Genomic DNA, 26,489 nt, shown 5'->3' on the forward strand with positions numbered 1-26,489 from the left:
GAACAAACACTAACGCTTTTTCCGTGCTTGGGCAGACAAACAGACAGACCCAGGACTCAGGGACACACATACAGTAGCTGTCTATAGGAGTGGTTGCACCACTCAAAAATATATAAAAATAACAAATGTAATATCTCGGAACAAATGGAATCAGGGTCCTTTCCAAACCCAAAGAACAATGTTGGAGACAATCAGGTCTTGGAATACATTCCAGAGGTCTGTTAGGCTTTGGGTGAGTCATTCTGGACCCGTGCAGAGCTCTAGTCCGTTCGGTCATTCATTTTAACAGGGTACGGGGATCCCTGTTTTCAGATGGGGGTCCGTAAGCCAAATTCATTGTGGGGGTCCTTTGGAAACCGCTGCTTTGGTCTAGGCCAGTGGTCCTCAACCTTTTCAGGCCGTGACCCCCAAAAAATATATTATACATATTTGAACTGGGGACTCCCCCAAAATAATCATATTTGAACTGGGGACTCCTCCAAAATAATCATATTTGAACTGGGGACTCCTCCCCCCCAAAAAAATCATATTTAAACTGGGGAACCCCCCCCCCCCCCCCCCCCCCAAATAAAATAATCATATTTGAACTGGGGACTCCTCCAAAATAATCCTATTTGAACTGGGGATCCCCCCCAAAATAATCCTATTTTAACTGGTGACCTCCCCAAAATAATCATATTTGAACTGGTGACCTCCCCAAAATAATCATATTTGAACTCGGGACCCCCCACCCTGACAAGCACTTGGAATGTAGCCGTTGAGGCATTGCATTTAGTTTGACTGTGATCCACAGATACTGTACATATTGTGACCCACAGGTTGAGAGCCTTTAGGCCCAGGGTCCCCAGGCACCCCCGGAGGGCCCGGGGTCGCAGCGGGGGTCGTCGGGGGGGAAGGTGACGGGCGCTGCGCTGCGCTGGTGGTGATCCAGGCGACGCAGCAGGTAGTCCACCACCGCAGGGTGCCGCTCCGAAACCTCCTCCCGCTCCTCGGGGTCCAGGTCCACGTCAAACAGCATGACAGGCTTCAGGCGTCTCTTCAGTCTCCGTCTCCGTCTCCTCTGACCCCCGGGGTCAGAGGAGACGGCAGGGCCGCTGTCGTTGTGGCCGGGCCTTGGAAACCACGCGTCACACCCTGGAGGAAGCAAGATGAGCAGGTGGTAGAGAGAGAGAGAGAGAGAGAGAGAGAGAGAGTCGATTCTGACAGTAAGATAATTTTCTCTTTTAGACTAACATGTCATTATAGAGGCGACAGAGACCTGATGTCATTACATCAGAGGACACACTTTGGACAGAGAGAGTACACACAGAGGACACACATTGGACAGACAGAGGACAGAGGACACACATTGGACACACACTGTACAGAGGACACACACTGGACAGACAGAGGACACACATTGGACGGACAGACAGACAGACAGACAGACAGACAGACAGACAGACAGACAGACAGACAGACAGACAGAGGACAGACATAGGACACAGACCTGGGTATCCGGTGAGCAGCTTCCAGTTGGAGGAGCGGATGGCAGCGTGAAGCGACACGTTGAAGCCAGAGTGGACCTGCTTGGCCAGACGGAACACACTGGACCTGCCAGGACCTGTGGAGAGAGAGACAGAGACACAGAGAGAGAGAGACACACGCACAGAGAGAGAGACACACAGAGAGAGAGAGAGAGACAGAGAGAGAGACACAGAGAGAGAGACAGAGAGAGAGAGACACACACACACAGAGAGAGAGAGACACAGAGAGAGAGACACACACACACACACACACACACACACACACACACACACACACACACACACACACACACACAGAGAGAGAGAGAGACACAGAGAGAGAGAGAGAGAGAGAGAACACTGTCACCCATAGTCTGTTTGTGTCTAGCTTATTGCATTTGGTGTTTTAAGCATTATGTTATACTTTAGCTATTGAAAAATAGCATATATACAAACAAGTATTTTTGAAAAATCGTGAAAAATGTGGCGCAAATCTTTGAATATACATTCTTGAATTTTTCTTCTGTTGTGTTTGAGAACGACTGACATAGAAACATAAGGTTTTTCAGAAAACTATCAGGATTTAGAAGGCATTTGTAGAATCGTTCCCGGGTCTAATAAATGGGTTAACACCAGGGAATCGCTCAAATGTTGAATGAGTGCTAAAAGATCATTCAAACGACGACAGACTTACATGGTGTACTATCGTAGTAGAGAGGGTCGATGTTGTGTAACAGCTCCACTCTGGGCGACGCAAAACCTTTGCTGGAAGACACAAGCGAACACATCATCACATCAGTAGACTCCTGTGTGTGTGTGTGTGTGTGTGTGTGTGTGTGTGTGTGTGTGTGTGTGTGTGTGTGTGTGTGTGTGTGTCATTCATTCATTCAAACCTTTATTCTCATTTGCAGTGTCGTCGAGATACAGTACAACATAATGCAACATTTTCAAAGCAATAACAAAAACAGAACAGCAACATTTCCTCATTTTGATCCAACACATGTTTAAAAACAGTTGCAGACACTTTAGCAGATCTTTAATTTAAGCTGTAAGTCATTCCACGTGGTTGGGGCACTAAAACAAAAGGCTGTTTTCCCCAGTTCTGTGTTTACATTTGGAACCTTAAGTGTGAGCCAGTGACTGGAGCGTGTCCTATATGTTACAGGATTCAAATCCAGCAGAGCTTTAATATACAACGGTAAAGTCCCATCAATTGCTTTAAAAATAAATAGATACCAATGTTTATTTTGCCTGTCGGCCAAGGAAGGCTGTGTGTGTGTGTGTGTGTGTGTGTGTGTGTGTGTGTGTGTGTGTGTGTGTGTGTGTGTGTGTGTGTGTGTGTGTGTGTGTGTGTGTGTGTGTGTGTGTGTGTGTGAAGTGAGGGGCGCTAATATATTAAAGTCTAACTCATGTTGATTAGGTGATGTAATGGGGATGTAAAACAAGCGGTGCCAACACAAACATTAAATGCCATTAACAATAAAGAGACAATATGACGTAATGAGGGACAATATTTTCCCTTCATTGTCAATGGCATTTTTAAAACAAACATTGAACTGAAAACAAACATTAAACTGCCCCTCAAAAAAGAAAGAAAAATCTGGAAAAGCTAAAATGTGGAATATTTTGAATATTTTTTGACACACAAACTGAGACAAATACTCCGTGGCTGGCACCACACATTTTCATGAAAATTTGAGAACCACTGATTTAAGCCATTGATACATGCGGCCGATCTATAAATGCCTTCTTAAACGTAACCTAAGTTTTCTGAAAACCTTCAAATTGATCTTCTTCATATATATATATATATATATATATATATATACACATCAGGGTCAGGCTTCGTACACACATAAAGAACAACTGTGCTGTGCTCTGCCTGTGTTTCATGGCCGCCCCAATGCTTTTCCAATGGAAGTCACGTGGTTTGACCAAACACTTGTGTTTGATTGCCCCGCCTCCCCCGATCACACACAACTGTTTGGTCAAACCACGTGACTTCCATTGGAAAAGCATTGAGGCGGCCATGAAACATGGACAGCACAGAGCATGTTCGTCTGATATGTGTGTACGAAGCCTCAGGCCTCATTCACACGTACCAAACACCAATCAAGCAAATGTTTGGTTGTTTTTTTGGGCCACCACAATGCTTTTCCAATGGGAGTCACATGGTTTAACCAAACATTTTTGTTTGATGAGGGGGGAGGGGCAGAACACCACCAGCAATCAGCAATCAAACACAAATGTTTGATCAAACCATGTGACTCCCATTGGAAAAGCATTGTGGTGGCCCAAAAAAACGACCAAACATTTGCTTGATTGGTGTTTGGTACGTGTGAATGAGGCCTCGGTGTTGAGTTACCAAGTGAATTAGTTAACAAGTTAATGTTAATTAGTTAATTAGTTAACAAGCTCTCTCCTCACCTGATGGTGTTCCACACGTCGAAGCCGTCCAGCGGCTTAGTGCCATTGGTGCTTCCTCCGGCCACACCCACCAGTGTGGGCAGCCAATCAGAGATGTGGATGAGCTCGCGGCTGACGCGCCCGGGTCGCTGCAGCAGCGGGCTTGCCACAAAGGCCACGCCCCTGACTCCGCCCTCCCACAACGAATACTTCCTGCCTCTCAGCGGCCAGTTGCTTCCTCCGGCCAAAGTCTGGCCACCGTTATCTGTCAATCAAACACTTCATCATACATCATCTCATTCTGGCCAATCAGAATTTGCGTCCTTACCTTCGTCTTCAATGTTTGTGTTACGCAATATTTGTGTTTACACAAACACTCAAAATTGTCCTTTCATTGTCAATCCTACTATAAATGCGCCACGTCTCTGCGTGCGTGTGTGCGTGCGAGTACGGTTGTAATGCATGTAACTCGAGAACCGTTTGCCCCACCGACTTCACATTCGACACACGCGTTCCACACCCCCACAGGGAGTGCAGTGCCGGTACTATCGAGTAGGTCGGACCCACGATTCTCCAGAACCACCACAAAAGGCTCTGCTCAGGCTCTGCCAGTGGGCCTAATCAGCCTAAGTCTCCTCACCTGTGCAATTCCCAGCCTCTGCCTCAGCCAATTGATTGCCATGGCAACCCCACACCTGCAACCCACACCTGCAAATTGATTACTCAACACATTGTGTGCCCACACAACACTTTCAAAATAGTAACCCAGGGTGCCCACTTTTTACATTCATTTTTTTTTTTTGCTAAGACGTCCAGACGTCTTGGGCACTACATAGCGGGATTTCCCAGGACGTCTGTGGATGTCTTGGGCTCACAACCTGTTAACCACTACACTTTTCACAGTCAGTTTGCACTCTTCGGGCACAGACAGAGGTAGACAGACAGATACAGAGATCTCCATATACAGTATGGGCACAAAAGGGACACAGACAGATAGTTAAAACGGGTGCTATGACAAGTTGACAACGGCTATTATTAGGTTCCCAAGTTGCATCGTTCTCAAGTAGGCCGGTGGCTGACGGTGGCTGATGGGCACGTACAGGTCTAGTAGTATTAAATGTTTGTCAGGACAAAGTTTGTGTTAGCAGACACACTAACATAGGATGGGGACCACCCCTCAATTAACAGTTGGGCTGACCCAGAATGCTGCTTGACCACTTAGCATCAGGATCTGCTATCTTTGCTCTTTTGGAAAAAGCATTTTGAAAGATTTCGCCTGCCCAAAATAATGAATGTAAAGTTGTACCTGTAGAGAAGACCAGTACAGTGTTGTTCCAGAGGCCTGCCTCCATCAGGCTGTGTGTGATGTTTCCTACTGCCTCGTCCATGGCACTCACCATGCCTGCATACTGTCTGGAATATAATAAAGCACAAGGTTACCCTGTATTTTATAATGACTGAGAGGCGTGGTAACTGGTGAGACACCACACGGCACACGCCGTGGAGTGCCTTAACACTAGCAGGGACACAAGTAGCATGTGCTTAAATTCATATTTAGAAAATGTTTCAGATGTCAAAAAATTCTGAGATGATAGAATGGTGATGGATGATGATGGTCATGGATGGGAAACCTTCTGAAAGCTTCATGGGCAAAGATAATCAACTACACACCATAAATACATAAAAACATTGATATATGCACTCTATCGAGCTGCCAACTTGCGCCATGCACATAAGTAGGCCTTGTGTGCGCAAGCAGAGAGCGCAAGTACTGCCGACTTCTACACACTTCTACAACCTTGAAACGTACCCTAGCTACGTCACCATCAACAACCAATGCCATTCTGATCCCAACATACACTTACATACCCTCTACCGACCTTATACCAACTTTGTAACCTCGTGAACAACACCGACTTGAAAACTTGAAACCTATCTTAGTTACGTCAACATCAACAACCAATAAGGGACCACCGAGGACACGCCTACATACCCAGCAGGCCGCAGTATGATCGCCGATCGCACATCTTAATTACGTCACCATCAACAGCCAATCAGGGACCACCGAGGACAGGCCTACATACCATAAATACATACATACGCAGCCGACCACAGTACTTGCGCGCTCTGCTTGCACAAGTAATACATTAAATGATTATGCTAACTAGAGTGAAATATCTATACCTGCGGTGAGGTTCCTTTAAGAGAATAATAGTACTAATACTACTACTACTACTACTACTACTACTACTACTACCAGCAAGACGCCTGGGAATGAGAAGCAAAGGGAGAGGTCGCATGCGATGTCACAAGACCTGGGTACCATATATGGGGCTTTCCCCATGTATGGGGATTTTGAGTGACGTATGACTGACGGGAAATGCATGATTTCATAGTTAACTGTGACCTTTGTGGCAACCACAGTGGTTATCATGAGACTGTCACAATTGATCATATTGGCATATGATCCATGCCATATGTGACCAGATTTGACTGAGAGACTGCCATTTTTTTTTTTTTTTTTTCAAAATGAGTTTATAGCACAGGCAGACTCTTCACATACTAGAGCATGTCTGAAATAAGTGTCAGAGCTGAAATCGACATGTAAATATGAAATAAAAGCTTAAACATGTAGCTAGGTGTAATGTTAGAGACCACAGAAGTCAACCTTTCAAGCCTGTTATATGAAGATCTAACGCTCGGCAGTTCGCTATGGGGACGCGTCCAATCTTGGGCGCGGACAACAGAAGTACTTTAATATACTCACATTCTATTAAACCAAGAGAATGGGCCTCTCTTGCGTCATGACGTAATACGTGCCCTCTCGCCCGAGGGCATAAAAGCACGTATCCGCACATGCGCCTTATTCCGTTTTCTCTTCTGCGCGACAACAGTCAATCCAGTATCACTGACTCTCGTAACTTTCTGATCTTAAAACTTTCAAAGTTTTAGCCTCATTAGGACGGGTATCTTCTTGCTCGGTACCGCTAGGTTCAGCTAAGTTATCTCAGTGTTATTGGACTCACTAAGAAAACGCAAGTCTGTGCTGTATAAGCCCACTTCTGAGAACGCAAGTTGTGCTGTATAAGCCCACTTCGCTAAGGAAAACAGAGCGCTTTATCAGCCTCTCCACGTTAGCTAAGCTGCTAACAGAGCGCTTTATCAGCCTCTCCACGTTAGCCTAGTTGCTAGCTTTCCACGCTAGCATAAGTTGCTAGCTAGCTTCTCCGCCTGCGCTGTATAAGCCACCTAGAAACTAATAAAACCCATACAAAGCTTCGTGTGCCGTATAGGCTTCGAACCGACAACCCCCGTTCACACAAAGACATTGTCCCAGCTGTATAAGCAGCAACATGTCCTCACAGGAGGCTGAAACCGCCGCGGCTAAACGCCGCCGCCAGCGCGGTGCCACCGACGCGGTGAAAGTACCGCAGAAAGCATGCCTGATGGACGGGTGCACACATATGATGTGGGGCCTAGATAAACACAACTCCTGTGTCCATTGCCTCGGGCTCCAACACGCAATTGACGCCGTGGAAGCACCGGGCAAATGCTCGAAATGTGCGGGGCTGGACGAATACTATATAAAGCGGCGGCTTACACGTGTCCGCCATTTCCTCGACGCCGAGTGCGAGATCGAGCAATGCGAGCAGGACGGCTATCAACACGATGATGACCGCCGCCAGCAACAAGAGCCGTGGCCCGGCGCTACAGCACAGTCACACAGATCTCCTCTCGCGGCGATCGATGAATACTATGCCCGCTTGGGAGCCAGGCCGCGCGCCTACGCTGCTGCTACGGCGGCGAGAGTCCCTCCGAACACCGCTGCTCATACCGCGGAGTCAGCCTCGGTGGCTAGGGACCGAGAGGCGGCCCACTACGCTCTCGAAGACGAGGACGAGGGACACATTCCCCCGTGGCCTAACGTCCCCCCGAGGTGGGGCGACATGATGGAGGAGGAATTCCCGCTGGACGATATTTTCCCAGCTCTCCAAGACTACGCGGATTATAACGTAGTGGACGAGTACAACTACGATAATACCGACTATGATTATGATTACAACCCCGAAGCGGGTGGAGACAATCCCGGGAGGGAAGAGGTTCCCATGGAACCACAGAATGCTCCGGAGCCGGAGCCAGAGGCGGCTTCAGCCGCTATGGATGCGGCTCTTGGTGCCGAGGACGCCGTGGAGGCTCCGGCCATCGCCACCCCCGCAGCGGCGCTCTCTAAGAGCGACGGGGAGCGTCTGTCCATGTACAGAACAGCTTCGGACCGATGCAAGCGGACGTGGCCACCGCCTGAGCGGGTTATACTCTCCGATGACCAGGGATGGCAGGGCATGCAGCAACCGCCTCCCCGGGCTCCCGACAGACAAGCGCTGCCGTTCGCACTAGGCTTTAGAGGGGTTTTAACCCACTCATGGAGCGCGCCCAACGCCTCGGAGGCACCAGGCTACAGGGGCGCTTTCTCTCTGGACACCGAGAAGCCTGCCTTGGTAGGTCTCACTGGTATCCCCGCCATTTCCCGGGACATGGCGGGATATCTGGTGAATCCTTTCCGCCCACCCTACTTTCCCATCGGGAAGCCCCCCGCCTTCCTCGACGAGAAAGACAAGAGAGCCTCGCTGGCTAACAAAAAATTGTATGGCCACCTTGTGACGCAGGCGAAGGCTCTGAATGCAGGGTCCCTGATTCAGGGCTCCCTGCAGGCATTGCTGGGATCCAACGATACCCTCACAGCGGATCAGGTGGTGGAGGCGAGGCGCCTCAACGACGAAGCGATCAGGCTGTCTAGATCCATCTCGGAGGCTACGGGCCAAGCCATGACGGCCGCTCTCGTCCAGGAAAGGACGAGGTGGCTGGACGTCCACCCCACCACGGGTCTGATCCGCTCCATGCTGCTCGACAGGCCGATATCCGACATCGACCAACCGAGCGCACCCCCCCAGGGGCTATTCGACGGGGGCATGGCGGCGCTCATTGCTAAAGGGGAAGAGAGCAGAAAGAACGCTGAGGCCATGAACCAGCTCCGAGAGCCGGCAAGACCCCCTCCTCCCCCGTTCCAAAACCCCCGCTTCGCTGGGGAGAGGGACAACAATCGGAACTGGAGGTACAGGTCGGAGCGCGGTCGCGCTCGGACTCCAGGCCCAGAGAGACCTCCGGCACCAGGCCGTGGGAGAGGCAGGGCTCGGGGACGTGGTGATGCGCCAGACGACCGCCGCGTTGATCCCCCGTTCCGTGGAGGTTCTCGAAGCCGAGGCCGTGGCCGAGGCAGGAATAATAAATAGCAGGATTGGACCTGCCTCGGGGGGGCACGGGACGATGCCCCCCCACTGCCCCCGGGTTCGGGCTATGGCCGGGGAATGGAAGTCACGGACTCCACTCACGAGCCAGCACTAAAGAGGAGGAGGTTGTCACGGGGATCCGCAGTGAGTGGCCCCAGCACTATGTACAATCCTCTGTCTGTTGTTTTGCACATGAATGTCACGAATACTGTACAAAATGTTTCTGTATTGACAAATGTATGTGCCACAAATGTTTTTTCATTAAAAAATGTATTGAAAACAAAACAAAAAACAACAAATCAAACCCGAACCCTGAAGGGCACTATGAACCCACCTTTGAGAGAGGCGCTAGGACTCTCGGAAAGCGTGGGGGGATGTTTCAACAGAGTGTTCTTGGAACGTCACGGCCAAATTTCCTCTCCGCCGCTAGAGGGCGCCATTGCACCATGCACAGGCGCGACCGGCGGGGAGAGGTCTCTGGTACAGAGATGTCACGGCCATTACACCTCCAGCCCAGTAGGGGGCACTGTTACTCCACCGCCGATAGACCCCACGGCATTGGAGATTCTGAATCCCCTGACGAAATGCCTTCATCAATGGGAACAGTGCCATGGGTCCTTCGCACTATCGCGAGAGGTTACAAACTACAGTTTGCACAACCACCACCCACGTTCGAGAAAGTGATTTTCTCTCAGGCGAGCGGGCAGGCGGCAGAGATACTACGAGCTGAGATTATATCGCTAGTAGGCAAGGGGGCTGTCAGAGAGGTCCCCTTAGACCGATGTCACACGGGATTTTACAGCAGGTATTTCCTAGTCAAAAAGAAGGGGGGGGGGGCTACGTCCTATCTTGGACATGAGGGCTCTCAACAAATACCTCAAAACGTTCCGTTTCAAAATGCTGACAGCCGCGACCCTCGTACGTTCTCTGCGCCAGGGTGACTGGTTCACCAGTATAAATCTAAAAGACGCCTATTTTCACATCCCCATCTATCCCCCCCACAGAAAGTTTCTGCGGTTTGGATTCGAGGGGAAAGTGTTCGAGTACATGGTCCTCCCGTTCGGGATGTCCCTGTCCCCCAGAGTGTTTGTGAAATGCACACAAGCAGCGATAGCGCCCCTGCGACAACAGGGGGTCCGTATAGCCACCTATATAGACGATTGGCTGACTTCCGCGAAGTCACCACAAGAGGTGCTGTTTCACACAAAACAAGTGGTGGATCTTTTGTCTTCCCTGGGCTTCACCATAAACTACACAAAAAGTGTGATGGTGCCCACCCAAGTAATAGACTACATAGGCATCTCTCTAGACTCCCGTTCCTTTACAGCCAGGCTGAGTCAGGACAGGGTCGAGTCGTTTCTGAAATGCACGGCACTATTCCGGACGGGACGCAAGGTTCCCTTCGGCACATGTCTGAGAATGGCGGGCCTGATGGCGTCCGCTATTTCCCTAATACGCCTAGGCAGGCTTTACATGAGGCCGTTTCAGAGATGGATGCAGTCATTGCGCATCCCCACCACCAGACGCCGTTTTCCGAAGGTGACGGTGATGGCGGAGTGCACACTGGCATTGCAGTGGTGGTCAAACAGAGCCACTCTGACGGAGGGGGTCCTCATGGGGACGGTTATCTCCAGGAAAGTGGTCACTACAGACGCCAGCATGTCGGGGTGGGGAGCCACGCTCGATGGCATGTCTATCAGAGGCATCTGGGACAGCGGCCAGAGGACCGCTCACATAAATTATTTAGAGTTGATGGCGGTTTTTCTGGCTCTCCGTCACTTCGAGCCACACCTCAGTGGACGGAATGTGCTGGTGAGGACAGACAACACGACAACGATGTGCTACATCAACAAGCAGGGGGGACTCAGGTCCCACGTGTTGCATCAATTAGCATGCAAGTTAATATTATGGTGCGACGTACACCTCCTGTCAGTCAGAGCCTGCCATGTCCCGGGACTCATGAACGCAGGGGCGGATCTACTGTCCAGGGGACCACTCCGCTATGCGGACTGGTCGCTCCACCCGGAGGTAGTGGCTCACTTATGGGACAGGTTTGGGGTGCCCGAGATAGACCTGTTTGCATCGGAGGAGAACGTGAAGTGTCGCCGGTTCTTCTCCATCACGGGGACCCCCACGCTGGGTTTGGACGCTCTGGCACACAGGTGGCCTCGGGGCCTGCTGTATGCTTTTCCGCCCTTAACTCTTATACTGCCGACTCTCGACAGAGTGAGGTTTCAGCGTCTTCAACTGATCCTCGTAGCCCCGGCATGGGGTCGTGGAGGTCGGAGATAACTCCTCTCCTGTACGAACAGCCGTGGCAGCTCCCGCTACGGCGGGACCTTCTCACTCAGGCGGGGTTCGAAATATTACACCCGCAGCCACAGACATTGGATCTATGGGCTTGGCCCGTGAGAGGATGAATCTGTGTGCGGAGGGCCTGCCTCTGAATGTGGTGGCGACAATTCAGGGGGCTAGAGCACACTCTACCAGAAAACAGTATGATGTAGTCTGGAAGGTCTTTGAACGCTGGTGTGCTGGGAGGCCTGGTCAAGTAGTTCCTTTCAGGGCCTCGGTGGTGGTGGTCCTGACATTCCTACAGGAGTTTCTGGACAAAGGGAAGTCATTCTCCACCGTTAAGGTCAACTTGGCGGCCGTTTCGGCCTGCCATGTGGGGTTTGGGGACAAGGCGCTGTGTGAAGATCCTCTCGTACGGAAGTTCATGAGGGGAGCAAGGAAAGCACGCCCGGTGACTAGGTCCATAGTCCCGCCCTGGGATCTGTCCCTGGTGTTGGATGCCCTGTCAAAAGCACCTTTTGAACCACTGGATACGGCGGATCTCAAGTTCCTTACGCTTAAGACTGTTCTATTGTTGGCTCTCACGACGGCGAAACACGTCAGTGATATGCAGGCACTTTCGGTCAGTCCGGAGTGTACAGTCTTTAGTGGGGATAGAACTAGAGTTACGGTAAGGCCGAATCCCGCCTTTGTGCCGAAGAACTCTAATTCTGTTTGTGTCCCTGTGGATTTGAGGTCTTTCCACCCACCTCCTTTCAACACGGAGGAGGATAGGAGGATGCATTCTCTGTGCCCAGTTAGGGCTCTGAGGGTGTACGTGGATAGGACGGCTCCCATCAGGAAGGGTAGCCAGATGTTCGTGGCGTGGGGTGCAAGCGCCAGGGGCAAACCTGTCACCAAGGTACGACTCTCTCAGTGGATTGTGGAGGCCATTCGGTTGGCCCACGATGACACAGGCACACAACCGCCTGTGGGACTGAGAGCGCACTCCACAAGGAGCATATCCACAAGGAGCATACAAGGGCGTTTCGATTCAGGATGTCTGCACGGCGGCAAGTTGGTCCTCACCGTCAACTTTCACTAGATTTTATAACCTGGATGTGTCGGAGCCATCCGTGGCCCACGCAGTCTTGGAGGTCGCTTCGACTCGAAGCAGGTCCCTCTAGTTAGTCTGCTTACTTCTGTCACCTTAGAGGTCTGTTACAGTAGCAAGGATATAGACTAGCCCTAGAACACATAAGGCGGTTAGGACCGGTTAGGACCGTCAGTCGTTAGGCCTCGAGCATATAAGGCAGTCCAGGACTGTCGGCTCATAGATAGGGACGGGACCACCGGGTCGGTGACTCGGTTGGTCCCATTCTTGACAGATAAGACTGCCAGGTCGGGGACCTGGTGGCTTAGATGAGGGTCCCGTGAGGGGTCGACTGGCGTCGTTCGTCAGCGACCCTGGAGGGATACACCAGAGGATGGGTTTTTCGTTCAGTGATACTTGAAGGGAGTTTATAACGTCTCCCATAGCGAACTGCCGAGCGTTAGATCTTCATATAACTGGAGGTTACGCAGTAACCGTGGTTATATAAGAGATATAAGCGAGGCAGTTCGCCAGGATACCCTTCTTGCTTGACCGCAGCAGAAGGAGAAAAGTGTCGGAATAAGGCGCATGTGCGGATACGTGCTTTTATGCCCTTGGGCGAGAGGGCACGTATTACGTCATGACGCAAGAGAGGCCCATTCTCTTGGTTTAATAGAATGTGAGTATATTAAAGTACTTCTGTTGTCCGCGCCCAAGATTGGACGCGTCCCCATAGCGAACTGCCTCGCTTATATCTCTTATATAACCACGGTTACTGCGTAACCTCCAGTTTTCTCAACTCGCTGTTTTCTGCAAGACATTACTCTATAAGCCATATCTCCAGAACTGGTGGGTCAAACTGAACAACCAATATGTCAATTTGAAGCTATGATTCCCTGCTTTCATATGACATGAAAAAATGAAAATTCAAAAAAATCCAATGGCAGTCCCTCAGTCAAATTTAGTCACATATATGGGCATTGACATTCCATATATTGGCTTAATATTGATCACAGTCAAGGATCTCCATATATGGGCATAACAGGGATTGTATTAGGGTAGATTCCGCAGACGCTGAGCTTGAGGCCGAGACATCGGCGGTGGCAGCAGTCACACTCTTGAAGTTGCAGATTCTGCTCGACATAAAATAACCAATGCACACGGTGACAATCAACGCACACGAATCTACTGGACCCAAGCAAGACACAGGATACAGAATACAGGATACAGCACATAGGACACAGGACTCAAGACAACACACTCAAGACAGGGGCTGATGTCACGATGACCTGGGGGCTTGCCTGGGGTGAGTGACGGGGAGAGGGTGACGAATGTGTGTTAGGTGTCAAAAACGCAAGGTTTCATAGTTAACTGTGACCTCCGGTCGCAACTACTACTACTACTACTACTACTACTACTACTACTAACTACTACTAATAATAATAATAATAATACCTGCGGTGAGGGTCCTTTATGAAGCTATAAGGAGCTACATATCGTTCTGGAACCTGTAGTGGACCGTGCACTGCCTGCAGCGCTACGTACATGAACAACGGCTAAAACACACACACACACACACACACACACACACACGCGCGCACAAAAAAGAAAACATCAGTTCAGTGTGTGTGCGTGCGTGCGTGCGTGTGTGCGTGCGTGCGTACCTTCGTGCGGGGGTGTGTGCGTACGATGCTGACCACTCGGTCAGTGAACAGCTCAGTGGAATAAAGCCCTCGGTAGCCGTGTGCCACCTGTTCCCCATCGCGGAGGTCCAGGGCGCAGCGCGTCACTTTCTCAGACGCGACGGGACTGCAGCACACGTGACTGAAGTAATCCTCAGAGCCCGTCAAGTAGCCTATAGGAGAAAATGTCAAAAATGTAACCGGAAGGTTCCCGGTTCAATGGGATAATATGCACGTACAGAATAACTCTTCCTATACTTCCGGGTCACTTCCGTACTTCCTTTACAGGTGTTACCCATGATACTAATTAAGGCCATTTAGTGTGCTAGTGTTCTCAAACTTTTTCAATTTCAAGTACCCCCATAACTCTTGAGAGTGTACAAATGGAATCAAATTGTGTGTGTGTGTGTGTTAATGGAATGCACATTGTAAAGCCAATTGGATAACAGCGCCATGAATGCACCATTTAAAAATCTATTTCATTAACCCATTTAGACCTGAGGACGCATCTGTGTCGCCTCATAGCTTTTAACCACTTTTATTTTAAACTGTAGTTGTTGAAAAATAGCAGATCTACAAGCTCATAGCACGGCAACAAGTGCCACGCTATATGGGCTTGTAGGTCTACTATTTGTTTTTATTATTTAAAAAAAAAAGGAAAAAAAAGTAATTGACAAAAATACCAAGCATCTCATGTATTAGGAGGTCAGTATCGGTCACCAGAACCCAATGACGGGGGTTTTCGATGAATCTAACATGGTTAAAATGGAGGTTGAAGTTGCAATGGGTTTGTATAGGAAAGAATAGTACTGTATAGAAAAATGTAAATCAAATATCTAAATACTGAATGGAGCAAAAATATCCCTTAAGTATAAAATATGGTCATTCATTTATGAAATACATAATTGTGACCTAATTTGACTGAGGGACTGCCATTGGATTTTTTTGAATTTTCGTTTTTTGAAAACAGTGAATCATAGCAGTGAATCATAGCTTCAAATTGACATATTGGTTGATCAGTTTGACCCACCAGTTTTGGAGATATGGCTTATAGAGTAATGTCTTGCAGAAAACAGCGAGTTGAGAAAACAGGCTTGAAATGTTCACTTCTGTGGACTATATGCTAGCTATGTTTAAGCATTAATTTCATATTTTGTCGATTGTCGACATGTCGATTTCAGCTCTGACACTTATTTCAGACATGCTATAGTATGTGAAGAGTCTGCCTGTGCTATTAACTCATTTTGAAAAAGAAAACAAATAAGTTTTTGCCAAAAACGTTGTTTCTGCCAGACAGCGACGATATCAATCCGGTTACCAACCAAAGTAGGAGTGGAATCCGCGCCGGGTGGGCAGGCAGTCCTTCTTGTACATGCCCAGGTGCCACTTGCCCACCATGTGGGTGGCGTAGCCGGCCCGCTGCAGGAGCTGTGGCAACAGCACCTCGTCCGTTGGCACGCAGTACGGCTGGCAAGGCCAGATGATGCTGTGCTGCATGCCCGTGTGGATCTGTGTGCCAGGGCAGGGGGCAAAGGTCGTTATGTCAATGTGGATCAGTGTTGATTTAGAAAAAAATAAGTTTGTCGACTACCTTTTTTCACTGACGAAAACTAAATGGAAACTAAATGAAAACTAAGCTATGATGAAGAAAACTAAATGGAAACTGAATGAAAACTAAGTAATGATGACTAAAACTAAGACTAAATATATTGACAATTTGGTTAAGAAATAAATATTAGACTAAAATGTTAGGACAAGATATCCAGTAGGCCTATAAGTCATTTTACACTGAAAATAGCGGATCTACCAGCTCACAACGAGCCACGCTGTGACACATTGTGTGAGCTTGTAGATCGCTTGTAGATGGCCTATTTTAAGTGTTAAAACTTAAAGGGCTAGATGCTAGGTGGCTGAAACCTTAGTTGGCTCATTTTACCTGAGACCACCCTATCTGTTCTGATGCCGATAATTCATTTTAGAAGCTGCATGTACAAGCCATAGTAATTATATTGAGCAAGATTTCTAAGGATATGACACAAACTTAGACTGGGTTTATACAATACAGTGGCCAAATTCCACTAGGCTATGTTCTTTTTGTTTGTAAGTGGTGTACCTACCACTTTGTTATTCTGATGTAGCCTATCAATCCACAAGCAAAGCATTAACCCTTGTTTTAATATGTATGGCCTTGAGTTTTCGAGATTAGACCTTGAAGGACCCCCATATGACAATATTTTGTACCAGCGACCCCATACAGGATTTATTGTGTTTTTCCATGTATTGTGTCGCACCTGGCTATTGGCAAACATAAGCTGCTATCATAGTCAATAGAATTATTTAATTATTTGCACCTAAAACTGACTTTTGACCCACTGGACCAAATAGTCCAGCTATATAAATGGATATAATCCTGTCGTTCAAGATGTAGCAGGTGGTTGCAGAACCTAAGGAATGTATTGTTGATGCAGATTTAAGCTCTGATCACAGCTACAGTCAATGGCCCGGTTTCCCAAAGGACACATGGTGTAAGAGGTATGGTGTAGCACATGCTCAGATGCCCTCTAGGCCGCACACAGAATCCTGTGAACATAGACATTCAATTTACAATTTAGGCATTTAGCAGACGCTCTTAATCCAGAGCGATTTACATTAGGCAAGAACAAAAGCATGGGAATACATCACATATATAAAATGCATTTATCATGAAACATGCGTAAGCATAGATGTGCCACGCAATGGTAGGCCTCCCCGGTATGGTATGGTAGGCCTCAGGTCTACCATTCTGAAATGTAATTTAATAATGTAAATAAATATATATATATATATATCACTCATTCTTGAGATAATGGACAAAACCTTTTTCAAATCAGATTTTTTTTTTGTTTTAAGAACCATTAAAATGAAATGGATGTATTTGTAGACACAGGTCTCAACTACCAAGCTTGAGAAGGAACAGGTTTTTCGTATATCATTTCTTTCTAAAATGGGACATTTATGCACTTCATAACTGATTCATGTCAACTCCGTCAGACACACTAAAATCCCTTTTATTTTAATTTGATAATTTCAACAATACTATAAAGTCCTCAGTTAGCTTATAATGGCGTTTAGTAGTCAAGTTAAGTAATACAATTCATTTAATATTGTTTTATTCCAATATCACACTATTATGAAATATCCCATTTCTCAAATCCTTCATTTGGCAACCTTTACTTTCAATATTATAACATAAAAACCATGTTAAAAAAAAGCGACCATGGGCTAATATCTAAAACTTATTCAATAATTCATCAGATCAACCCAATCAATTGGACCAAAAATAAAGTGGCCTGGGAAGAGGATATTGGGGAAGGGATACCGGACCAGATTTGGGTAGATAGTATAGCACGTATTCATTCTTCATCATTTTGTATAAGACACTGTCTAATACAGTTTAAAGTGTTTCATTGTCTTCATTATTCCAATGCCAGGTTAGCTAAAATATACCCAACAGCCAATTCCAACTGTCCCAGATGTTCTCAAACCCCTGCAACCTTAGGTCATATGTTTTGGAGTTGTCAATCATTAAACACGTTCTGGAAACAGATTTTCGCAACCTTTTCAGTTATGTGTGGGGAAACTCTCGAACCGAACCCGATAACGGCAATATTTGGCAGGCGGCACAGTGGAGAGGATGGGGGGGGGGGGGGGGGGGGGGGGAGTAGAAAACGGAAGAAATAAAATCAGTAGAGGAAACATCTACTGACTCTCGGAGGCCTGACCATGCATTTTGACCATTTATTTTTTATTATTATTATTTTTTCTGTTTATTTTTATCTCTTTAATTTTTCTTTTTTTTCTTATTCTCTACCACTATTAATATCTTACATCCATGGAACCGATGTAATCAGGGACCTTTCATGCATACTACAGTGATCAACACTATTACAGTATTATTACCATCATCACTATGTCTCATGTCTATATCAACAGGTTCTATTTCTGTCTTTGTATGTATACTCTCATACAATTGGCATCACACAGACTATCATTTTATGTATATTGTTCACTTGGACACTTACCCTGGTGCGGGAGGGGGGAGGGGGGGTTACATATGTAGTATGTATATACATGCACATAGAAAAATGGGGGGGGGGGGGAATGGCACATTTACTGTGAAAAAAGAAAAAAACTGAAATGGAACACTGAATGGGGAGAGTCAATGTATGGAGTAAGAAAAACAAAAGGTCATTAATGCTGTAAATGTTTATGTTCACTCTCCTCCAAGTTCTGTACAATTGTATGAATGAGTGTGCTTACCAATAATAATAATAAATAAATAAAAAGCATCATTACGTAGTATTTCAGTTGGTGTTTCAATACATAAGCACAAAATATTTGACACCGAATCATCTATTTCTTTGGAAATTAACAAAAACATCATGTGACCAACGTCTGACGGAGTTAACGAACATCTGACAGAGTTGACAAGTTGAACTGATTTAGGTTCTAGACCACCTAGGATCTTGATTCTGGTAACTAATCCCACATTTTCAAGGATGAGGAATACAGTGGTACTATTTAGATTTGCCCTGTGACCATGGCAGCCATTTTTCAAAATGGCCGCCACCTGCTGTTACTTTACAATAACTCAAGTTCTACACCACCTAGGATCTTGATTCTGGTGACTAATCATACATTTTCAAGGATGTGGGATACATTGGTACCTGGTATCTTCCGGTCATCAGCTGGTTCCTGGAGGGGGTGCACACAGACTGGACATAGTAGTTATCCAGGCGGACGCCCTGTTGAGTAGAGAGAGAGAGAGAGAGAGAGAGAGAGAGGATACAACATACACATTGTAAGCTTGTAGATCTGCTATTTACAAAATATCTGAAAATCTTGAAATGAGACATTTTGCACAATGAGTACTTTTACTTTTGGTACATTTTGATGCATACATTTGCAATACTTCGCTTGGAAAGGAGCCAACTTAGGTGGTTCGGGCATCTGGTTAGGATGCCTCTTGAGCGTCTCCCTAGGGAGGTCCTCGACACTGGGAGGAGACCCCAGGGCAGAACAAGGATCAGATGGAGGGATTACATCAACTCACTTCCCCAGGAGGAAGTTACTAGTGTTGCTCTGGAGAGGGATGTCTGGAGCTCTCTGGTCAAGCTGTTGCCCCCGTGACTTGTACTTTTACTCAAGTACATTTTGAATTCCGGACTTTTACTCTTAACAAAGTATTTCTATATTGCAGTACATTTTTATTTATTATGATTTACTTAAAAAAAAAAAAAAAAGAGCATAGCTGGGAGGAAATTCGGCCCTCGTGGAATTTTAAGCCACTGCGGACGCCACCATGAAAATGATGCCTTTCCAGAACTTAGATTGGGAATGAGTCCTTTTGGATGAGGGCTAGGTGAACAGAAATGACACTCATATCGAGAAGGTCACTCTGGTAGAGCAGGCGCCCCTGCAGCTGCTGGCCCAGGATGCAATCATCAGCCGACTACTGCCAGACCTGTGCCTGCTCTTCAGAGAGCAGGCACTGCCCACTGTCTGTGAGTGGATATCCAGGTGGCCATCAACCAAGACTACCGCGATGTCATCAACTTCATCACAGACACCATGGAGCAGGTCTTCCAATACCTCAAAGACAACTTCCAGACAGAGATCCAGAAACTAAAGAATCAGCCCTTCATGATCGGGGCCCAGCAGGTGCTGAAGCTGGAGTACACAAATGCTGTGGCCATGCTCCAACAAGAGGCCAGGGTGGATATACTGTTGCCACAACATTGCAGAGGACACAATCCGTGATTACACACAATGCTTAGGAAAGAAAGAGCTACCCCACATGTTGGCGGTGTAATTGACCTGGAGTGTCTCTTCATACTTGGCTTTCTTAAGCACCTGGTTTTTAAAGACATGATCCAGGCTACTAAAATTAGTTTTTTGTCTTTTATGTTCAGGTTTCCGTACCAGCAAATGGAGAAGGAGAACAATGTGACACAGTGAAGCAGCACACAATAAACATTAATGCTTCAAGTAAAGTACTTGGGCTACGTCCAGGACTGTGTAAACCGCCACAGTTCGACGGGAGCTGACAAAGAATATCTCGACCTCCTAACGAAGTTCTGCAAGCCACAATATGTACGGAATGGCAATGAAGATGATGAGACGAAGTTCAAGCTGTCAGTTCTGGAGTTCCTTGACAAAAGACCGGATGTCTGAGGTGCCTTAGAGTTTCAGTCATGGAGATTTGAGTTGGAGATGAAAAACGGTAAATGAAGAGTGAAGATAGAAAAGCAGAAAATCCAAGAGGCCATCAGGGATAAGGGACAGGAGAACTTTTTGCAATCCTTCTCACAGGAAGAGACCAGGCCGAAGGCATTTGTTGACGCCCTTCGGGAGCTAAGGGATGAAGTTGGTGTTGGTGGGATGGGTCCAGGAGTCGATAATTTCCTGAAAAGCGTGGAAACCGAGAAGGATAACCATTTTCCCGAAGGATCGAACGGAAATCTGAGGGTGAATCTGATCAAGAATGCGATCGAAACCAGTGACAGACGATACAGTGCCTGGGCATTACTCGAAAACAGTTTGGATGACGATGATATAGTTGAGAGGTTTAAGAAGGCCTGCAGTCTGCCCTCCAAAAGCATCGATTCAAGAAAAAATTAAGAAGTCAAACAGATCCTGCTACAACGACTGGCGGAACAAGTGAAGGAAGCGCAACAAGTACTCCACGTCTGCACCAGTGATGCCAAAGCAATTCAACGTATGAAAGACATCATGTGGGTCCTGAAAAGGTTAAGGAGTGAGCTGAAGCAGCAAATGAAGGGAGACAAGAAAGGGCCCAACAGCAAAGTACAGGAGAGGTTGGACTGGAATATCTTCATCTTTTGACAAGGCTCTTCCCATCTTGTGCATCATTTGATGACTTTGTCGTGGAATACAAGGACAATGAACTGAAGCATGTCCAGGAACTGACGGCCGCCAGAGCGGACGAGACAATAAGGGTACGTGCCATAATCGACAGCAGCATAACCCAACGGTTCTGTGTCAGCATCCGTCCACAGTGAAGGTACTGGTCACCGAGGGAGGAAGAGTCAGCCAGGATAATGTTCGAGTCTATTGCCAACATTGCCAAGGAGAGCATTGTGGTTGTGGAGGAAGTTGTCAGCAGGTGGAGCTGCACAGCGAGAAGGTCCCTCTGGTAGAGCAGGCGCCCCTGCAGCTGCTGGCCCAGGATGCAATCATCAGCCGCCTACTGCCAGACGTGTGCCTGCTCTTCAGAGAAATCCTCTTTAAGAAGGGTTTTAGAGAGATCTCGATCCCCCAAAGCATCCGAGCTGCCATTAAAGGAGAGTTCAACATCGATAAAAATGCTTACCTGGCCCAGCGCATCGACGCTGACTGCAGTGCTGTGTTCTGCATGGATCCACTGTCTGTGAGTCTGGATATCCAGGTGGCCATCAACCAAGACTACCGCGATGTCATCAACTTCATCACAGACACCATGGAGCAGGTCTTCCAATACCTCAAAGACAACTTCCAGACAGAGATCCAGAAACTAAAGAATCAGCCCTTCATGATCGGGACCCAGCAGGTGCTGAAGCTGGAGTACACAAATGATGTGGCCATGCTCCAACAAGAGGCCAGGGTGAATATACTGTTGCCACAACAATGCAGAGGACACGATCCGTGATTACACACAATGCTTAGGAAAGAAGGAGTCACATGGTGGCGGTGTAATTGACCTGGAGCGTCTATTCATTTTGTTCCTGGGCCTTGAGGACTAAGGATATTAATCAAACACACCCGTTCACATTATGGTGGCAGTGGTGGGATGAGAGGCAAGTGCAACTGCAATGGCAACCAAAAAACCTACCAAACCCAGAACACGCCAAGATGACGGCAACCGGACATCTTTTGCAGTGGATGTTGAAGAGGAACCAAACCTAGAGGGGGAAGGAACCACCAGTAGTGGACTGCCAGAGATGGTGGAGAGTCGGAGCCAGACCTTCCAACTCAAGCCTTCCTCATTCATCAACGGCTGAGCCTCAGAGATGCACAGATGGAGTGTGAACATCAGACCCAGGAGCTCCGGATGTGGAAACTTCAACACCGGTTTGGCCAGTTGCAACAAGAGATTCAGCTGGACCGATTGGCACAAAGGCAGCTAGGAGCACAAACGGCACCTGATGACTCTACAGCGCCCCTCCTGTTGATCTCAGAACTGCAGCCTTCAAAGATGGCTGGTTCTTTTGATGTTGCTGTGATGACCAGAGGAAGTGCATTCATTGTTCAGATTGGTGCAGACTGCAGGGAAGATCATAGGGGTAAGACCATAGATATTACAAAATAGATGCCTCATTGGCCGCTGCAGTTCGTTGGAGCGATTTGTGTTGAAGGAGGGGCGGAAGAATTTACACTGGGAGAGGAAGTACACCGGAATTGTGGAAGGCACGTTACATTACACTGCCACTCAAGTGATTACTGGCCAATCACAGCGCATCTTTTCCGGGACTTACACTCCGAACATGCACTGACGCACACTCATGTTTCCGCGGTGCTTCGCAAGGAATCTTGGTGAAAGTTTTGCCCTCCCTTGAGCACATACGCTCCAGAGCCAGAAGGGGCATCTACGTTTATATGTCTACGGGTAAGACAACTCCCCTCGGCCCAGGCGGTGGCGTAACCGTCTGGGCACCCGACTGGTAATCCAGTCGCAGTGTGCCGCGGGTTCGACTCCCGAGCCCGACACGGCCTTTACTGCATGTCTTCCCCCATCTCTCTCCCGTTTCCTGTCAGCCTACTGTCTGTCCCTTCAAAAACCAATAAAAGGCGTAAGCCGCAAAAAAATATCTTAAAAAAAGAAAAGAAAAAAAAGACAACTCCCCTCTCTGCAGTCTATTTATGAGCAGACTACTAAAACAGGCTAAACAAATGTCAGTGATGTTATGTTACCCATGTTTTAAATGGAGATTTTGTACTTCTGCCCTCTGTGAGAAGGTACAAAGAACCAAAGTGGAAGTACATCAGGTTTTTAATAAATCGTTTGTATCAGCATCAACTAAGATGTTGAACGAGGCTCTGAAACAGCAGTCAATGTGAGAGGTTAGATTACCCACACTGTGTGCAATTGTGTATGTTGTGTCTCCCTCTGTTATGTATTTGTATTTGTTTGTCACTGATGTTTTATGTGTGGCTGCAGCAGGCCCAAGACAAATGTCCCTTGTGGACAATAAAGTTGACCTTGATCTTTAAGTCGTAATATTGCAATTATACAACATAAGATAATCTCTAAAAATAATTTAAAAAAATGAATGACAGATGTAGCCACTGCAACCACTAATGTTCCAAGAAACTCGCTAGCCTAGCCACCAAGTCTGCTGCGCTCTGGGAGAACAGAGCAGCTGATTTCTTTGTTTTGATTTAACCCCTTTTGGACTGAATTAATTTCTAATGATGAAAAAAAAAATATTATTTGTGTTTCTGCCATCAATCAGATGCTATATTAAGTTGAGATACTCAATTTGAATTTAGCACAAACAATAGATATAAATGTAGGTATGTGCCAAATTATTATTATTACACTATTGCACTATTACACTATTACACCATTACACTATTACATGTATTACACTATTACACTATTGCACTTATTACACTATTACACTTATTACACTATTACACTATTACAAAATTAGACTTATTCCACTATTTCACTATTCCACTATTACAGTTACTACTATCTCTATGATGTGATGCCATGTCCTAGTGCCTGATGGGTCAAATTTGTCCCAAACAGACAGTAGTCCTAGTGCCTGATGGGTCAAATTGGTCCCAAACAGACATTGCCAAATATCTCAGACAAAGTAAGGTCAAATGTAATCTACTTCAATATTTCTATAGTTGAATCATCGAGTTAGCTGGTGTGTATTTGTATTTTAGCACAACTAATCTCAGATTTGGGCAGTAAGTCTTACACTGGCAGCCTAGAGCCATGTGCTGTCATCTCCACTTCCTGCTTTTTCAAATGAATGTAATTTATTCTCCAAACCATTTGATGGTGCCAAAGTGCTTCCAGTCCTACCTTGGCATGTGCCAAAACTGACCCACTAGGCATTGACAGCCTTCTTTTTCTACATCGCCTATATTTGGCCATTAACTGATATGTGCCAAATTTGACCCAGTCGTCCAAAAGGGGTTTAGGTGCTCCTATACTGTCGTTTTAGCATGGCTAGAATGCTGTTTCAACCTATCGGTTTGCTTCCTCGAAACGACCTGTTGTATAATTTACCTTGTCAGACAGAGTGTCCAGGTGTGGGGTGTTTATTAATTTACCTTGTCAGAGCGTCCAGGTGTAGAACCTCCCACGGGGCAGCACATCTAAACCTAACCTTAACCCTCTCCCAACCCATCACCAACCTTAATCCGGTCGTTTTAACGCACCCCTCACCAACCTTAATCCCGTCGTCTTAATGCACCCCTCACCAACCTTATGTCTAACCAATGACTAGTCTAAACTAAGTATGCCCCCCTTGTCGGACAAGAGTCCAGGAGTAGTAGTACCTTGTCAGACAGAGTCCAGGTGTAGTTTCACATTGTCAGAGTCCAGGTGTAGTTTTACCTTGTCAGACAGAGTCCAGGTGTAGTTTCAAATTGTCAGAGTCCAGGTGTAGTTTTACCGTGTCAGACAGAGTCCGGGTGTAGTTTCAAATTGTCAGAGTCCAGGTGTAGTTTTACCTTGTCAGACAGAGTCCAGGTGTAGTTTTACCTTGTCAGACAGAGTCCAGGTGTAGTTTCAAATTGTCAGAGTCCAGGTGTAGTTTTACCTTGTCAGACAGAGTCCAGGTGTAGTTTTACCTTTCCAGACTAGAGTCCAGGTGTAGTGTTTATTTACCTTGTCAGACTAGAGTCCAGGTGTAGTGTTTATTTACCTTGTCAGACAGAGTGTCCAGGTGTAGTTTTACCTTGTCAGACTAGAGTCCAGGTGTAGTGTTTATTTACCTTGTCAGACTAGAGTCCAGGTGTAGTGTTTATTTACCTTGTCAGACAGAGCGTCCAGGTGTGGGGTGTTTATCTCAGAATGGTGGAAGCCCACATCATTCCAGCCCAGATCATCCACCAGAATGAACACTATGTTGGGCTGAGGAGTCACCGCTGAACACACACTCACCTCCAAAAACAACCACAACACAACTGAAGCAGCTTTTAAACATACAAACATTATGAGCATTAATTAAAACAAGAAAAAAAAAGACTTTTAAGTTTAGGAAGTCATTTTAGTTTAACTTATTCTCCGAGCAAAATAATATTAATGGATACATATGAGTCTGTTCACTTCGGGTAAAACATTCCCACTGCTGCTTCGTTGGTTGTTGATGTGGTTGTTGTTGAAGAGACGTCGGCGAAAAGCACAACGGCCAATCAGAACTTCAGAAGAAGCCACTGCTTGGTCACGTGATGAATGCAACGATCGAGAGAGAGAGAGAGAGAGCGAGAGAGAGAGCGACAGACAGACAGACAGACAGACAGACAGACAGACAGACAGACAGACAGACAGACAGACAGACAGACAGACAGACAGAGATAGTAGTAGTAGTAGTAGTAGCCTAGTTAGTAGTATTCAATGATTATTATGGTTACTGAATGAACAACTGTCAACGGTAGAGAGGTGCAATGCCGCCCTCTGGTGGCACCAAACTAAAACTACAGTGAGGGGACTATCATGACAATCATAATGCATGTAAGCGTTTCAGCACTAATTCATTAAGCATTACAAAAACATTTGTAATTGTGCTTGGAAGCTCTTGGATACTAAGGCAGCACAATTAAAGAATATCATGCAATGTTACTGTTATTCTGTTTTGTGCAGTGCTAATTAATTAATTTGACCATTTTGTTTCCAGTTTCCACAATCTACTTTGGCCAGTGGTGTAATTAAGTTAAGTTCTGTACTTAAGTACAGAACCGTGGCCCCGATAAAGAGGTACAAACCGAACCGTGGGGTAACTGAACCGTTGCACGACTAGTTATTTCAACGGCTAATCAAAACAAACCATTCAAGCCGTGCTTTTCTCTCACTCACACCGAGTCGGTGGCTACGCTAGCTAGTTTCTTGGGACATTTGTGGTCGTAGTGGCTACATCATTGAAAAATTATAGTTTTTCAGCTTTTTAGGGTAGGCTAACTGTTGTTTATTTGCAATATTAAACTTGAGGGTGTACTTTAACGTCATTAATGCATTTCTGCGATA

At 46.7% G+C, this 26,489-nt stretch overlaps 1 protein-coding gene across 1 annotated transcript; it reads right to left on the minus strand.

Moving 5' to 3' along the window:
• Positions 1–626: 626 nt before the first annotated feature.
• LOC306936503 (arylsulfatase B-like) lies at positions 627–25,578 on the minus strand. The gene is made up of 10 exons (XM_079520038.1): positions 25,278–25,578; positions 18,952–19,029; positions 15,568–15,754; positions 14,228–14,418; positions 14,019–14,119; positions 5,218–5,324; positions 3,933–4,176; positions 2,200–2,270; positions 1,490–1,603; positions 627–1,134 (listed from the first exon to the last, which is right to left on the minus strand). The coding sequence occupies exons 1-10, from the start codon at positions 25,467–25,469 to the stop codon at positions 830–832; spliced, it is 1,590 nt and encodes a 529-aa protein (XP_079376164.1). The 5' UTR covers positions 25,470–25,578; the 3' UTR covers positions 627–829.
• Between the last annotated feature and the right edge of the window lie 911 nt (positions 25,579–26,489).

This window comes from Electrona antarctica, assembly GCF_951216825.1.
Source record: "Electrona antarctica genome assembly, chromosome: 14".
Taxonomy (NCBI): Eukaryota; Metazoa; Chordata; class Actinopteri; order Myctophiformes; family Myctophidae; genus Electrona; species Electrona antarctica.

Coding starts and splice junctions, on each gene's coding strand:
- LOC306936503 (XM_079520038.1), bottom strand. CDS start 25,469: ATGCTCATAATGTTTGTATGTTTAAAAGCTGCTTCAGTTGTGTTGTGG. Junction 19,030..25,277: donor TGGACGCTCTGTCTGACAAG/GTAAATAAACAC, acceptor TCTACTCAACAG/GGCGTCCGCCTGGATAACTA. Junction 14,120..14,227: donor GCACACACCCCCGCACGAAG/GTACGCACGCAC, acceptor TGTGTGTTTTAG/CCGTTGTTCATGTACGTAGC.